This window comes from Heteronotia binoei, chromosome 1 (genome assembly GCF_032191835.1).
Source record: "Heteronotia binoei isolate CCM8104 ecotype False Entrance Well chromosome 1, APGP_CSIRO_Hbin_v1, whole genome shotgun sequence".
Classification (NCBI taxonomy): domain Eukaryota; kingdom Metazoa; phylum Chordata; class Lepidosauria; order Squamata; family Gekkonidae; genus Heteronotia; species Heteronotia binoei.
In genome coordinates this window covers 118,522,124-118,539,099 of record NC_083223.1, presented here as the reverse complement: position 1 = coordinate 118,539,099, position 16,976 = coordinate 118,522,124, and the positions used below count along the sequence as shown (strand labels likewise).

At 43.1% G+C, this 16,976-nt stretch overlaps 1 protein-coding gene and 3 non-coding genes across 5 annotated transcripts; all 4 read right to left on the bottom strand.

Moving 5' to 3' along the window:
- Positions 1–8,772: 8,772 nt before the first annotated feature.
- Positions 8,773–15,448, bottom strand: RPS12 (ribosomal protein S12). Of its 2 annotated transcripts, XM_060239558.1 has the most exons (6): positions 15,045–15,448; positions 14,863–14,906; positions 11,247–11,363; positions 9,922–10,024; positions 9,519–9,620; positions 8,773–8,859 (listed from the first exon to the last, which is right to left on the bottom strand). In XM_060239558.1, exons 2-6 carry the CDS (start codon positions 14,874–14,876, stop codon positions 8,797–8,799), a joined length of 399 nt encoding a protein of 132 aa, XP_060095541.1. In that variant the 5' UTR covers positions 14,877–14,906; positions 15,045–15,448; the 3' UTR covers positions 8,773–8,796. The 2 variants fall into 2 exon arrangements, with proteins under 2 accessions (XP_060095541.1, XP_060095532.1); XM_060239549.1 differs by having other exon boundaries at positions 14,863–15,049.
- On the bottom strand, positions 9,013–9,147 carry LOC132589472 (small nucleolar RNA SNORA33). Its single transcript, XR_009556618.1, has one exon. It is a non-coding gene; the product is annotated as a small nucleolar RNA SNORA33 (small nucleolar RNA).
- Positions 9,688–9,776, bottom strand: LOC132589499 (small nucleolar RNA SNORD100). The gene has a single exon (XR_009556624.1). It is a non-coding gene; the product is annotated as a small nucleolar RNA SNORD100 (small nucleolar RNA).
- Positions 10,806–10,882, bottom strand: LOC132589381 (small nucleolar RNA SNORD101). Its single transcript, XR_009556595.1, has one exon. It is a non-coding gene; the product is annotated as a small nucleolar RNA SNORD101 (small nucleolar RNA).
- Positions 15,449–16,976: the final 1,528 nt, after the last annotated feature.

Here is a 16,976-nt window from a genome sequence, read left to right as displayed (position 1 = left end):
GTGTGTAGAGCGCTTATGCACGTTAAATAAAGAAGCTGTTTTCCTGACCTTGCCTCAGACCTCGTTTGTGAGTATGATTTACTATTAATTGGACAACACAGGACTTTTCCTGCTACATAAATTTGGCGACCACGAAGGGACAGGGGCCTTTAGCCCCTGATGATTAGCCCGGCCGAGTGCTGCTGTTGGCGGGGAGGGCCAGATTCACTGTAAGGAGCTCCCAGCCTTCTTTCTGGCTGACCGTCATCTGCCCGCCCTGTCTTCAGTTGACCTTTGACCGATGGCCTAATCTCGGACCGGCAAGGGGGCAACAGGCAACAGCTCTGCTTGGAAGACTCCGGAGTGTAAGTAGAGAACCTTGAACCCAGGGCCCTGATAGTACAGGACCTTGTGCTCAACGTGATAGATTTTCTCCACCTGAAATAGTCTGATTACAATACTAAAACTTGTACTGAACCTCTCCATATGAGAGAATAGGGTAAGGTGACCCAAAGGGTCGCCAGACGCCCCTCTCGGAGGGAAGGCGAGCCTAGCTACCTCGCTCCAGCACTCGCAGGACCCCGCAGAGCGAGACGGCAAGAGTTGTCTTCCGCCTGCGGCCTTCTAACAGTGTCTGATCGACGGAGAAGGGAAGGTATTAGCCCCTTCTGCCGGCGGGCCTTAGTCGGTTCCGCATGCAGCCGCTGCACTAGGCTACGGGCTGCATTCGAAGAGGGGAAGGGACGCAATCGACCCTTCTGCCTCCTATAGGTAGGGTACTGAGTAAAGAAGAAAAATAAAACGGCTGAGTCACCCGCCAGGGTGAGGCCGCCTCTTCTTCCATTTGGGGAAATTTTATGTTTAATGTTTAGGGAAATTGTGTGTCCCATGTGTTTAAAAATGTTTTGTCCGTCTGGTTAACCATAAGAGAATTACAGTCTGGGGGACGCCCTTGACTGCATATTTCTTAAGATCAGCCTCAGTGGAGCCCCCATCCGAGGTTCCAAAAGGTGTTTAGAGCAGCTGAATAGTGTAAAGGCTGATTGTGGTGATGTGAAATATTTCTGCAGTATTGCATAACCCTCGCTCAGAAAAACGGGAAGTATGAATGTGGTTAAGTTAGTTAACAGATTGGTGTGGTGCCATATAGTGTGACAAAACAATGCATTTCACCCCAGGAGATTCCTGGAGACCCCAAAGATGCTATCTATTAACCAGGAAAACTGTGCTTTATTTTGTTTTATGATTACAATAATACTGCCGTGTGAGACCATGTGAAAGAGCACCTAAAAGCATTAATCATGTCACATTTGTGTTTTGATATGGTTCCCATTTGACTTAAGTGCATTAATGTGTAGTTTTAAGTAGCATATGGTTGTGAGATATACTGTCCCTGGACAGGCATCTCAGTTTCAGGACAAGGCACTTTTGGTTAGGAAGCCCCTGGGAATTAGATGCCAAGACATAGAGCAGTGTTTCTGCTGCCCCTTATGGGGAGCTGATTTTAAGCCCAACACAAAGCTCCCAGCTTCTTCCTCTTTTGCCACTTAGACCTCACCCTCGCCCCCTTTATTGATTAAGAACTGAAGAGTTCCAGATCTATGGGCCCTCCCAGAGAGAAGTTCTCCAGAAGCAAGTCCCCTGCCTCTGGTCAGCTTACCTTCTTAGAAGAAATCCCCGTCAGCCATGTGATGTCCAGCAGATCCAGGGCTCCCAAGCTCCTGGCCCATGACAGGCTACAATGTATTCATTGGGCACAAGGGAAAAGAGACTTTTAAAGTGCTTGCTGAGTGTCCCTGAAATAATCCTCCAAGATTGCGGGAGTGAAGAAACAACTGCCCTTGAGTGAGATGCCGGCAGGGAGGCTCCCATCTGCCTAGTGAGCCGATGCCAACAAGCTCTACCGGCAGGCACAAACCCATTAAGGCGTGTGAGGCAGCAGAGATCCTCCAGAAGCCAGATGCCTGTGTGAAGCCCACCAGATGTATTTTGTCCACCAACCACGAAGTTACAGTCGGCTCCAGATATCAGGCGAAGGCAGCAGGAAGCTGAGTCCAGCCTGAAGGAGGTTAGAAGATTGATGTTCAGCCAGTAAGATGCAAGGCTATGGGCATCAAGCCAAACAACTGGTCCAAGAAGTAAAAGGCCACAGAGGAAGCCGTGGGTTCAATAGCTTTTTCCTGTGCAATTGCTGCAGAAGATAAGAGGGAAACCCTAGCAGAAGGGCCGATCCAGATAAGGAAACCAAGGGTCATTCGAAGGTCCTGATGTCTGCGATGCCTGAGCTCCTGGATGTCGACAAGAAGGGCCAAGCAGCTGGCAGAGAGAACGCTGCCCAGCAGCGAAGCAGATCGAACAGATCCACAAAGGGGAACTGACTGGCATCAAGGAAGTTTCACGCCTGAAGGCTGTAGCCGGATTGCGCCAGAGGGAGATGGCCAGGAAATGGTAGAAGCACGAAAGAAGCAGCTGTCCCAGTCCCAGAACGAGGTGTGAGCCTGCAAGAGCCTCTCCAGTAGGGAGAGGGCCCAGAAGAAAGTCCGGAAGAAAGCCCAACTTGCTAAGTTTCTGTATGAAGCTACAAAGAGGGGACTCTTTTGTTCCTTTTTAAGTAATTTCTGGGTTATTTTGATTTTTTTTTAATGTTTTGAAGCCACTTTCCTTTGATGGCAACAGCTCTATGCATAAGACTTGTTTTGCCCCAGAAGAAGAGAAGAAAATAAGACGATCCCTAGGGGTAAGTAGTCAAAATGTGCCCAAAGCTAGTTTTAGCTTGACACATTGCTCAGTGCCTTGGCCATATATTATGATGCTTAAGTAAGAGAGAAGATTCAGTTCTTTGTGATGCATGAAAGGCCCTTTGGGAAATTGTTAAAATGAGGGAAACCCAGCCCTAGAAAGAAATGTTATGTTGAATTATAGGCTTGTTTTGAACTTTGTATTGTTTTGCTATGCAGCTTGAATCAAAAGTTTTCCTAGATAGGCTTTCTAGGTGCAGCCTTGCTCCCAGACCTGATTGCTTGAAGCCTGACCTCTGGACCTCACTCACCGGCAGCAGTGAGGTTCCACAGGCAACGCCCTCTGGATCCTGGCCTACCGGGGATGGCAGGATTCCACAGGCATCGGAATGACTCTCCCTGGGCGTGGAGCGGTCAACTCCTGTGCGGTTGCAGCTAGGGAGCTCGATTGCTCTACACTCCGGGAAGAAGAAGGAATTCCTCGAGCAACAGCCAGCTAATTGATTATCAGATGTATTATGGGTTTGGTGTTTGGTTTTAAGTAGGTTGATTTTAGTAGGTGTGTGATGGTTTGTGGATGTCATGATAAGAAATCAAACTCCGTTTGAAAGAGGGGAAATGTAGCATCGATCCAAAAACAATACCAATACCTAATCAATATAGCAATGTTAGAAATATGTAAGAGTGCTTTTGAGAAATAATCTTCTATAGCAGCTTGAAACAAAGGAGTGTTAGCTTGCAAAAGGGAACGATGCCAGGTCATTGACCTTGTTAAAACCACAAGCTGAAAACGGTAGAACAGAGCCTAAGAAGAAGCAAGGCAGGTGCAGGAGATGGAGCAAGAAATTATGGGCGTGTGGGTAGAATGTTTCTAGAGAAAAAAGGAACAAGGGTTTACAGAGGCCCTAAGAAAGGCCCTAAAAGGGACCCAGAGGGTTGAAAAACAACTCGAATTGTGGTGAAAATATGACGAAGGCTCCTTCCCACAAGAAGGAGAACATGAGTGTTTTAAGGTAGTGCGTGGGTGGAGGCCCCCTATAAGGGATGGCAGGTAACTGTGATCATTGCTCAGACCCTCGGGTCTGGAGCCCGTGTGTAGAGCGCTTATGCACGTTAAATAAAGAAGCTGTTTTCCTGACCTTGCCTCAGACCTCGTTTGTGAGTATGATTTACTATTAATTGGACAACACAGGACTTTTCCTGCTACAGGCCTATGGTTGAGGCAGTGGGCATCCTATTATTCCATCATTTGGCCTCCCTTGTGGTGACATTGTGCTTTATTACAGTGCTATTTTATTGTTATTACCATCGTTTAAGGTGGGCCTACAACTGATTACTGATACGCTGTGCCCTGTCCATCGGTGGTGCATTTCATTTATTGTTTCATTTATTTATTTATTTAAATTTAATATGGTGTTTTAACTTTTATATGTAGGTTTTTTATTGTTATTATTGTATGCTGTGAGCCCCCTTGAGCCCGTTTACAGGAAAAGGCGGAACATAAGCCTACTAAATAAAATAAAATTGTACCTGTTAATCTTGGCTACATCTCTCTCTCGGCTTGGCACCTAGCCTCAGATCGCAAAGCATGGAGGCACACCATCCACCAGGCTGTCTCTTGGCTACATCTGTCATGTGAAATGGCTGTCAAAATTTTTGTGCAATCCCTTCTAGGGAGTTTTTGAGAATCTTTTAGTGCAGTTTGCTCAGAAGTGCTGAACCTAAACAAGCTTTCTCTTATTCACATAAAATGTCAGCAAATAATTGTTTTTAAATGTTGATCAACCAGGCAATCCTAAACCTAATCTCCATGGGTTTAGAAGAGTGTAACTGTTCAGAGTTGTACTGTAAATCAAGTTAATTCCTTTATCAACCAAATGCAATTTGTATGAAAGGGTAGCCATAGCAGTCTCTTAAGGCTTCGTAATTATTTTTTTGCTGCAAAGGTTAACATTGGATAATATGGCACAAGAGTTCCATTATTATTGTAGTGTGTTGTTCCCAGCACAGAAGTACATAATAATTTCCATTTAGGCAGATCACAGATGGACAGACTGTTGCTAGTATTTACTCCTTGTTGAATATCCTTGCGCTTGTACCCTTGTTTGTAATGTCAGCAACCATCTTTGCACGTTGCGTGCCAAACTTGAGCTTTACAAGGGTATTGTGAGTTCCATATTAGTTTACAGCAGGGGTGGCCATACTGCAGCTCAGGAGCCACATGCAGCTCTTTCACACATATTGTGTGGCTCTTGAAGCCCCACTGCCGTTGGTTGGCTTGGAGAAGGCATTTCTCTCTTTAAATCACTTCTCCAGACCAAGCCCGCTGGCAGCTTGGAGAATGCATTTAAAGTTGCTTTCTTTCCACCTCTCTCTTCTTCCCATCTATTTGCATCCCTTCATTATCTTAAAATATCTGACATTCATGTCTTGTGGCTCTCAGACATCTGATGTTTATTCTGCATGGCTCTTGCATTAAGCAAGTTTGGCCACACTTGGCGTACAGTAACTGGAATAGATAGCAGAAAGATTGCAGCTACTACTAGTCCTTTCATTCTTGTGAAGAGCTCTTTCAATATGGCATATTGCTTGCCATTTAAAATTGGAAATTGATACTTGAGCTTCAGTCTTTATGCAACTTTAGTTAAACAGAAGTTTGCCTTGTCAGTGTTCCATGAGAGGTCAGTGCCTATGTGCTAAAAATCCATTATGCAGACAGATATTCTCATTTCACATCAGGATTTGCCAATATAATATGTTGATACATTTTGCAGCTGGATCAGTGGCAGGGGTTCAGGGAACACTGACAAGAAATTAGCAGGCTGGGAAAACACTTAGTTCAGCTAGAACAGTCATCTCTCATGTCAAGGCATTCCTTTAAAAGTATTACGCTACATTTTTGAAATGGATCTGCTGGTAAACATGTCCAAGCAAAATTATCTAGTTTACTAGCAGTGCATTCCGAAAAAAAACCTCTTTTAAGCCCATTGAAGTTAATGGTTTAGAAGGGTATAACTGCTTCGAGTTGCACTGGAAACCAGCTTGATTTGCTATCTGACAAAGCATGCTTATTGGGAATCCAATCCTCCTTGCCAACTGTGTAACTGGAATGTAATTGCTCAGATTGGAGCATTATTATACTTAATCACCCCATCCCAGCTTGGCTCTAGGTGATTTACAACATAGTTAAAATATATAAAACATACAAGGCTAAAATTGTAAAAAAAACCTAGATGGCACCCTATAGGTTTTCTTTAAATCCTCTGAATTGCTAGGCTAACTTGACCAAAGGTTATCTGGAGCAGGCAATAGTTCTTAAAGACAGTTGAAAGGGGCATGAGAGATTTCTCAAATAATAGGGTTTTTTTTTTTGTTTGAATACTGCCCCTTTCTTTGTAGTCTTTTGAAATATACAGCTTATCTTCAAAACTTGTTTACTAAAGGCAAAAGTGAGTTGAATATGTATATGATGAGCAGATCTGGCTTCAAGTATAAAATAAAACCAAGCTATGTCCAGTTCACATACTTTGCTCTCAGGACTATCTTTTAGTAATTAAGACATAAAGTAACCGTTATGAGACCAAGTGGTTACTCTGAAACTCCCTGGCTAAACTTCCTTAATTACTAACTGCTGTTAGTCAAACAATATGAAGATAATCCTTATTTTACATGGTTGAGGTTAACTAGATATGCAAAGCCCTTTGAACAGTTCAGAGCAGTACACAAGCATTAAACATTATTGTCCTGGGTAGCCATTTAGGTCATCTCGTGTCAAGATTGTTTCTGCACAGCTTGATAACATTCCAGTTATATTCTGTCACAGACTTCCTTACCAAGGAGCTCAAAGTGGTGTACAAAATTCTTCCCTTCATTGTCTTCCTAGCAGCTCTGTGAGGCAGTTTGGCTGAGAGTATCGTAACTACCAAAGACCATGCAGTGAGTTTCTGAATGAGATGCTCCTCATCATCTTAGTGGCCCAAACTTTTTGAGCCTGCTTTAGCAATATTAAGGCAGGGTGGTGGGTGCCATTACAAAATTGCTGCCACTATTGTGTAAGGAAAAGCCCCCTTATAGAACACCGTGATTACCAGCTTGGTTGCCAGAGCACCTGGAGAAGTGACTCGCACACATCTGGCCAGAGTGAGTAAACCTATCCAGGACCAAAAGGGATTTATGCAGTACTAGCAGCCATAACATTACAAAGGCACTCTAAACTGGTACAAGTGCCTACCCGGAGAAAGGAAAGCTTCCAGGCATTCTGTATGACAGCCATCCCAGCATTGGAGCAAAGGAAACTGCGCCGCCAGGAGCTATCCAGGCGAACAGTTATGAAGTTCTGACCATGGAATCCACAGTGGAGGGCTAATACCACACAGCCATCTTCCTACCAGGCTTGACTCCATTCCAGCGAAGCGGACGGCTCACATACACGCCAGATGTCACCTTTGGCCTACAACCGACCTACCCACCCCAGGAGTGGTTTGTCCAAACGCCACTTTCTTTGTTTAACGGAACTATAGACAAAGACTAGACAAGACTGGGGAGGGACCGTGGCTCACCATAGATTGCTTTTCCCCAACTCCCTCAGTGGCTCTTTGCTTCCTGCCTCCCCTCCCCCCACCGCGAGCTGCTTTCCTGCTTGAGAAAGAGCTGATGCTTTCTTCTCCAGGGCTGCTGCTCCTCTTTTGGGGAGAAAAGGAGGGGAAGGAAAAAGCGAGATTGAAGCCCCATGGCAACTTTAAGACCAACACCGTTTTATTCCTGGCATAAGCTTTTGTGTGCAAGCACACTTCTTTGGAGGGAGGTGGATGGATTCTTCTGACAAGCAAGGGAGGAAGTGCAGGCCCTGCGGAACCTTGACCAGTTCCGCAGGGCCTGCAAGACCGCCCTTTTCAGACAAGCCTATGCCGATATCGACTGCTGAGTTGCTAAGAATAAAGAACCGCCACCTATAATACGATCACGGAACTATCTAAACTGGCAGAACCAGCGCCAAACAATTTTATTGCTGCCAGATATATTTAATGTAATTTGAATTATGTATCCTAACTTAATTAACTGGTTTTTATGTTTAATTTTTTTAATTGTTAAACTTAAAGTTTTATCTATGTATGTTAATTGTGTGAAATGTTGTTAGCCGCCCTGAGCCGCCTAGGCGGGATATAAATAAAATCTATTATTATATTAAAATACACTGGGGAAATTATTTTCGCTTATTCCAAAAAACGCTTTAAAAAATGGATTTCTGTTTCTATCTGAATTTATTTTCTTTCACAAAGACCCTGATTAGGAATTAGAACACTTGGATTGGTCCTTATATCTTGGAGAATGATTTCAGATGCCAAAATGACAACAGCACACATAGCTCTCAATTCAGCCCTAGAGGATGAATGGTCTTGAGCTTCATCATCAATTGTAATTCAGCAGTCTTTCCTTTGAAATTCTTTTGTAAGAGAACTGCTACTCTTAGGTCAGCAACTGAATGTTGTGGTTTCTAGTGTCTGTTTCTTCTTTGCATCCTCTTGGACTGAATCTTTCTGGATGGAATTGAGACCTAGGTTTCTTGTCTCATTAGCTACACTGGTATCTCCACGCCTACTACCCCTCTGCATATCACACCTAATCCAATCAAGCCTGCTATTGTCATTCACCTGCTATTGCCATTCAACATTGAAATCACCTGTTCATATCTCTGGTTTCTCATGTTATATTTTACAGCATGCATGGCCTGGACCACAAAGTGACATTTACATCAGATTTGGCCCTCATAACAAATGAGTTTGACACCTCTGCCTTAAATAGCTGGAAGTCAAGAATAAAAACATCCACTTAAATATGTGGTTCTCTAATTCAAGCCTAATTCAATTTTCAAGAGCTTTCACATTAAAAAAAACTCAGCTTGGTGGAACTTTCAATTTCTCCTCAGCACTTTCAGAAAACAGGGTTTTTTGTTTTTAAAAACCTTTAAGGTAGATAGTGTAGAGGACTTTCCAAGACCAATACTTTGAAAGGAAACAACCTGTACAATGAAAGAGGATGCAAAAAGCAAACACTGTCAGGCTCAAAATATTTTATTCGTTCATTTCTTGCACTTGAAATACTCTTCGATGACATCTTTGGCCTGAGATTCTTTGCCATAGTCCTACAACAAAACGATAAATTAATATTGGAACTTTTTAAACATTTGGATACTTTGTCTGGGATCCAGGGAAATTGCCTGGCAAACTATACATACAGTAATAACTAGGGTCAAAAAGGCAATGTATGCTAAAAAAAATTAAAACCCAGAACACAATAATGTAGCCATTTATGGGGACCTTAATGACTACAAAGTCTTCAAGGCTCGTACTCTGGCTTTAGTGTTGCCAGCATATTTTTTTTGTTTCTGCAGAACACTTAAAAAGTTAAGCAGATTTTAAATCGCTGGCAATTAAGTGCAAAATTTAAGTATGCTAAACAGTAATGTGAAAGCCAATTACTGGTCCTATTACAAACAATAGGAACTTCCTAGTTAACAGCAGCTTTGCAACATAAGCTTCAATATGTATTAGAAAAACATTAAGACAAGAGAAATATCCAAATACACAATCAATTTACATTTCTTCCTCTACCTCCTAATGCAGCCATCTGTCCCACCCATTTCTTTTTAGTCAGCACTCATCTGCATCTGACTCTGAAATCTTACCACCCTGTTTACTCTTAACTGCCCCCTTAATTTCTAGCCTACATCACAAAGCATCTAGTGAATTACCCCCACTCCATGCCAATTATCAGTTATGAACAAGGGATCTAAAAACTTACTTTTACAACCACACAACTGCAGCCCACAACTTTGCGGGGTTTTCCTTCTCTGTCGATCTTGCAGAGACCTACCCACTCACCCAGCTTCTTGTTGTCATCAACCTGCAAAAGACATTTGAATTCTATTAGAAATGCACTTGCTGTAACACAAATAACAGACCTGAAAAAAGCTGTACACTCAGATATATTGGGTAACAGTTATGGTTGCTTTCCTCACAAATCTCAGTAGAGGGAGCCAAGTTATCATCACTGTACAGCATATGTAGTAACAGAAGCTAGCAAGAATCAATTCTGGCCTCAAAGAAATCAGCTAAATGTAACCGAAATGTTCTTACCAAACCTTCCTTCCAGGAAGGAAATTATTTAATTAATAATTTTAAGCAGATGCATTATTCTTACTCACCTTTATCAGATTGATTTGGTGTTCAGCACAAAGTGCTTCAACAAGCTTGACATACATGGGCTCATCACAGTTGGATGCAAGAACACAAAGATGGGCTTGGCGTCTAAAACAGTATCAAAGAAGACCATTCATGTAAAAGGCAAAAACATACTTCACACCTTCCTCAGTATCTATATGCAAGTAACAATGACAACCACTGCCTTTTAGGACCTAAGACGATATACAATTATCACACTAGAAAATTTTCCATAATGTTGCATTTTAAAGTGGAACTGAAAATAATACAGGCCTTTGACAGCAATATTTCACACCAAGTTTTTTTTTTTAATTTTACCACTAAAAACAAAGGGGAACCTCAGAACAACTATTTAGAACCAATCTCATATCACAATATCTAACTATATTCAAGAAAACCTGCATTCAGAGGGGTTTTTTTTAGCAGGAACACACAGGAACATGGCTCCAGCTCAAAAAACCGTCTCCAGCAGATAAAAGGCGCTAGGCAGCCACATGCTCCATCCTGCCACCTCCAGCCTCCAAAAGGCTTGCAAAGAAAGCGAAAGACTCAGAGCCTCCCACAAGCACCCCCTCCCAGAAGAAACTAGGCCTGCGCTGCTGCCTTCTCTGCCACACGTCTCTCACTGGCTGTGGTTGGGGGGGGGGGGGGAATGAAACAAGGCCACTCATTGGGCTGTGTGAGAACACAGATCCATGAAATGCAGCTGACGGCACTGTACTGTTCTTTGTCAATATGTAAAAAGTAACCTACTGAATGGGTGATGTCACTTTTAGTGAAGTCAGAGGGTGTGGCCTAATATGCAAATGAGTTCATGCAGGGATTTTTTTTTCCCCCCCCTACAAAAAGGCCCGGCCTACATTTATAGGTTTGTCAGACTATTATTTTCACTCATAACAGGAGTGAAGGGGTATCCGACATTTTTTAAATAGTCATCATTCAAACCCCACTATTAGGCAATATTCTAGAAAGGGTTTCTTGAAAAAACACTTGCCTTGAGAATTAATTTTGCTGAGCATAGAAATTCAAACAAGACTAGGAACAATAAACCTGTTTAGACAGTGTATGACTATCCTTCTTACCTTGCCAACAATATTGTACCAGCATTTTCTCACCCAACCCAAATGTGTTGGAAAAACATCATATTTAAGTTAATGCAGAATCTTCTACTTTAAAGATTACATTTTTAAAAAGGAAGAACACAAGCCAACTATATACCCTTCTCCCCTGGTGAAGTTACCTCAAGAGGAAACTCCATGTACTAACTGGAGAAACCTATATCAATACTCCATTTGCAACTACCACTTACTTGTCTAAGGCTTTGGCAGCTTCACGAATTCCACGGGCTAAACCATCATGGATAAGTGCAGTCTTAAGCACTTCTTGAAGGGCGGTGTTAACATCCATTACACCTCCAGCAGCAATGCTAGGTAATGAAAGGGGGAAAATCAGCCTAGCTGAAACAAACTTCCTCCTTATTTTGGCCTTAACAATGGCCAGCTCCACACCATCTTAAAACTCACAAGACACTTACTGGTGCAGCATCTAACATCAAAGATACAATTCCCCCCAGATGAAGCTTTGAATTCAATTATGATGAAGATTATACTATGGAATAGAAGTGTGCGTGTGTGTGTGGCGGGGGTGGGGGTGAGGAACAACTCCAATCTGCCTAAGATCAGTTTAAGGACATAAATTGGAAGTTTGACTGAAATCTTTCCAAACCAGGATGCTTTCATTACAGATACTTAACCCATTTTCACTATATTTTAATGTATTCTTTTTGTGTAATGGCCCCATGGCACAGAGTGGTAAAGCTGCAGTACTGCAGTCTGAACTCTCTGCTAACAACCTGAGTTCGATAGCTGGGTTCAGGCAGCCAGCTCAAGGTTGACTCAGCCTTCTATCCTTCCGAGGTTGGTAAAATGAGAACGTAAGAGAAGCCATGTTGGATCAGGCCAATGGCCCATCCAGTCCAACACTCTGTGTCACACAGTGGCCAATATATGTGTGTGTGTGTGTGTGTATACACACACACACGTACATACATACATACATACACACACACACACATATATATATATATATATATGTATGTACTGTGGCTAATAGCCACTGATGAACCTCTGCTCCATATTTTTATCCAATCCCCTCTTAAAGCTGGCTATGCTTGTAGCCGCCGCCACCTCCTGTGGCAGTGAATTCCACATGTTAATCACTCTTTGGGTGAAGAAGTATTTCCTTTTATCTGTTTTAACCTGACTGCTCAGCAATTTCATTGAATGCCCACGAGTTCTTCAGGGGAAGGCCATGTCGGGGCGCCTAGTATTAATGGGACAAGTGAGTTCCCGAAGCCCCCGATTATAACGGGCATTACTATAAAGATGATTATAACAAATGCATGCGCTGTTACAACAACGTTGTAAATTTGATCGTCCCCTATTAGTGCGCCGGGCTGGCTTAGTTCGGCGTGGATTAAAAGGCTTAGGGCGGTGCCTACTTTGCCAGCTCATGCACTGAATAGCAGATATAGGGTGCTGATGTCTTTGTGGTTAGCTCAGAAGAATCAACGAGTCAGGATCACAGGTAGTGTGGCCGAGGCTAGGTGGTGGGTTGTAGCCCTGCAGACAGAGACTCTTAATATCAGGCCCTGAGAGCAGCAAAGTGCAAATTTGCTGTAGCACCGAAAAGGTGCCGGGGCTTCTCCCGTTTTTTTAGACGGGAGAAGGATAGGCTGAGGCCCGCTGGTTTAGGCATTTAGTTGTTAACTAAGATGTTACGGGATCGAGGCCCTTAGCCTGGTGAGGCTTTAGCTCAATTAAAGTGTTTGAGTTGCATTCAGGAGATGTATAATAAAGTTTTACAAGCCTTCAGAAGTTAGATGTGTGGTTGACCTATTTGGGGCTTTGAAGGCCCCGGGTTTAAGTGGGTTAACCTAAACTTCTAAGTGGTGAGGTATAGTAGGGGGGTTATTGGTAGGTTTAGTGTTGTTAGTAGGGCTGTTATGGGAGTAAGCAATGATATTGGGGTTTTTAATCATCATTTGTACTTCTTTCTCTACTTTCTCCATCCCATGCATAATCTTGTAAACCTCTATCATGTCACCCTGTAGTCGAAGTTTCTCCAAGCTTGCGGGGGGGGAAGTGTAGATGACCGAGGAAGGCAATGGCAAACCACCCCATAAAAAGTCTGCTGTGAAAATGTTGTGAAAGCAATGTCACCCCAGAGTCGGAAATGACTGGTGCTTGCACAGGGGACTACCTTTACCTTTTTTTAAATGGCAAACTAGAACGTTTATAACATACAGAATGTTTATAATGTACATTACATGTTAAAAAGTAAATTAGGTGGACAAGAACATCACCAGGATATACATGTCCTTTTGTTTTACCTAGACTTGTAGCAAGAGCAATTAACAGGCAACTTTTATTACCTTTTATAAGTTTCCCACAAATGCTATCCAGACCAAATGATCTTTCACCTTGTTTATTACACTACTTTGCCATTGGATCCTAACGTTGTATTACTTTACATTCTTAACCACTACCCAACAGCTATATGCAAGTTCTGCTCACTGTACCCCATTCCCTCGTCTGAAAAAAATATGCATGCATATAAAAAAGCTTACATTCTGGATAAAACTTTGTTGGTCTTAAAGGTGCTACTTGACTCCTACACCAAACTGGCTCTAAAGGTAGAAGAACAAAGTAGGAGTCAAGTAGCACCTTTAAGACCAACAAAGTTTTATTCAGAATGTAAGCTTTCATATGCATGCATACTTCTTCAGACGAGAGGATGGTGCAGTGGTTAAAAAAAGGTAGTCCCTGTGCAAGCACCAGTCTTTTTTGACTCTGCTTTCATGTTTTCATGGCAGACTTTTAACGGGGTGCTTTGCAATTGCCTTCCCCAGTCATCTACACTTTCCCCCCAGCAAGCTGGGTATTCATTTTACCAACCTCAGAAGGATGGAAGGCAGAGTCAACCTGAGCTGGCTACCTGAACCAGCTTACTGGTTCCGTGATTTCTAACACAACTTCTGTGGACTTTTCAGGGTCTTGCTGGAAGAAAAGAGGAAGCTTGCTGGAAAAAAAGGAGCTTCTACTTGTGAGTTTTCTTATTTTTGATTGAATTTAACCCTGCTCTGCTGGATCCTATCTACCATCATTTCTGCTGGCAAAGGAGGGAGAAAACTACTCAAAAGGATATGCTGGGAATTGTAGAACCCATGTGGATAAAAAAGGCATGGGGTCTTTGGTTACTGTGTACATTAGCACAAGACAAGGTCAAGCAGAACCCAACCCATTAAAAACAAACGTAGGAGCAATCACTTCATTCATGCTACTTTTCAATTCTACCCTTATCCTGCACATAGTTACACAGAAGTTGTGCTAGAAATCACGGAACTAGTATGTGCAATAAGCATAGCACTGGGTAGAGGAGAGGAAACAGATCAAAACTGCCATCCATGAGTTAGGTGGAATTATTCCCCCACACCCCTGCTGGTCCCCCATGTGTCTGCTCCCTCCCCAGTTGTGTGGCTTTTTGTCCACCCAGGTCCCATGATCATCGGGTTTTCTCTGGGTTTGCAGGGCAAAGAGGGAAATAGGAACTGTTCTACAGAGTTTTCTATAAGCATTTTGCTTAAGTGGATTTTGGTCTACAAGATTTTAAGTTTATTTTTAAGATGCCATGTGACCTTTTTGTGAGAAAAGTAACAGCCAACTTTTGAAAACGGGCCTGCAATGGCTACTGTTCAGCCATGCACATTTACTTAGGCCCAGCCACGTGTAGAAATCAGGGGCCTGCACGCACACCCTCTCTCGTAGGAGACTACAAGGCAAGAGGCGGGGCGAAGACGGGGGGGTCACTCACGCGTCCTAATGCCGCCGCCTCAGCCCCGGGAACCCTGCCTCGCGGACACTTACCCTTCCTCGGCCATGGTTGGTGGTAACGCTCCCGCCCGGGGTTGCTAAAACAAAACCAAAAACATTATTGTGAGATGAGGGCGAGTGTGAATCGCAGTTCTTTCAAAACCACCTACCCCCGTTTCTCACATGCGTGCGTGAAAAACAAAAGAACTTTTTATAAACCTCGTCCACAAACTTACCTAACAGCCTCCACGAGCCGACGCTGGAAAGGAAGGGGCGGAGCGCCCCGCCCGTTTATTTAAAGCTTCGAGGACCCCTCCGCGCACGCGCAAACTCTCTTTGTGTATAAGCGCCTATTTTTATCGCCTGAAATTTGCTATCGGTTATATAGTTCTAGTTATGGGATGGAGGTGGCAAAAGTACGTGAAACACTGCTTGTCTTGTAAAATATTGTATATTAGCATGGGTTTTTACCAAAGGCGAGGGCAGTAGGCTAGTTTACAGAGGTATCTGAAATGGAAATAGAGCATGGCAGGGATAGGTGTCTACCGTGTTTCCGGGCGGAGCGGATGCCAAGCAACCAGCGTACCGGATAACGAACTTGGGCAGGTTTATTCCCTGTTTTGTGTGAGGAAAAAACGTTAGGCAGGTTGCAAAGGATCTTCTGACTTTAGTGGCGACTGTTGCTGTTCTCATTAAAACATATAGCGGAAGTCAAACGTTGCAAACGTTGAGAAACATCCGCACCACCCAGCTCGTTGATCAGGGAAATAGATCCGTGGTACTAATGCCGCTTTGGCAACGACTCCTGCCTTGCTTATGGTCTGTAGGCTTGTTCCTTTTTTTGTTTGTGGCAAACCTCGTGTGTTTTGAACAGCAGAGACATTGAACAGCTGCAGCTTCCCGCTTTCATCTGGAGATGTGTCGACAAGCATTGCCTGTTGCATTTTTGCCTAGGCTAATTTTTGGTACGGGCAAAAAGGACAGAGCAAGGGCTGGGTGGGGAGACTGAAAGAATAGACTGTGATAGGGGATAACAGAAGGCATGTAATATTGAGGCCAACCCAGTGACATAACTGTATGAGCTTTTCAGTTCATCAGAACTCTTCAAACTGAATGTAAAAAATTGTTTTAAAACGATTTGGGAAAGAGAGAATGCTTCAGACAAGGTATGTTCTGTTAAATAAAACAAAAAGCCCACCAGCAACTTAAAGGCTGACAGCATGTATTTCAGTATAACCTTTCATATGAGTCAGAGCTAACTTATTTAAATGTGTGAAGAGCAAATTATTTTGGGAAATCGTATAGGGAAAAATTACACAAGGGGGTGTCTCAAAATTATGTCCTCTTAACATATCTGAAGAGGTGAGCTTTCACTCATGAAACTCAATATTGAAACAAATGTTAGTCTTTAAGGTGTCACTGGACTTTTGTTTTGTTGCAACGGACCAATACTACTACCCCTTTGGAAATACCGTTAAAGCCTGCATTGCAGATACAGATTTCAAGCAGCTTGAGGGTCAAGTGACTCAAAGCAAGAGGCAATCAAAATTATTAAACTCCATAGGAAAACAAGTCAAACAGAGTTTTACTGTGGAGTTTAATAATTTAATTTGCTCTTGCTTGGAGTAACTTGAAAGCAGCTCAAAGAAAACTATAGGGATATTATATCCCCTAGAACATGGGTCCCCAACTCCTGGTCTATGGACCAGTCCCAGTCCGTGGCCTGTTAGCAACCAGGCTATGAGTTTTATAATTATTTCATTATATATTACAATGTAGTAATAATAATAAGAAAAAGATGATGACATTGGTTTTAGATCCTGCTCTCCACTCCGAATCTTAGATTGGCCCACAATCTCCTTTATCTTCCTACACCACAACAGACACCTTGTGGGGCTGAGCGAGCTCTCACAGAAGCTGCCCTTTCAAGGACAACCTTGAGAGAGCTATGGCTGATCCAAGGCCATTCTAGCAGCTGCAAGTGGAGGAGTGGGGAATTAAACCCGGTTCTCCCAGATAAGAGTCTGCACTCTTAACCACCACACCAATAAAGTGCACAATTGTATCATCCAGAAGCCATCGCACCCCTACCCCCCCAGTTCATGGAAAAATTGTCTTCCACAAAACTGGTCCCTGGTGCCAAAAAGGTTGGGGACCACTCCCCTAGA

Coding starts and splice junctions, on each gene's coding strand:
- RPS12 (XM_060239558.1), bottom strand. Junction 10,025..11,246: donor GCTGCCAAAGCCTTAGACAA/GTAAGTGGTAGT, acceptor ATACTGTTTTAG/ACGCCAAGCCCATCTTTGTG. Junction 8,860..9,518: donor GCAGTTGTGTGGTTGTAAAA/GTAAGTTTTTAG, acceptor GTTTTGTTGTAG/GACTATGGCAAAGAATCTCA.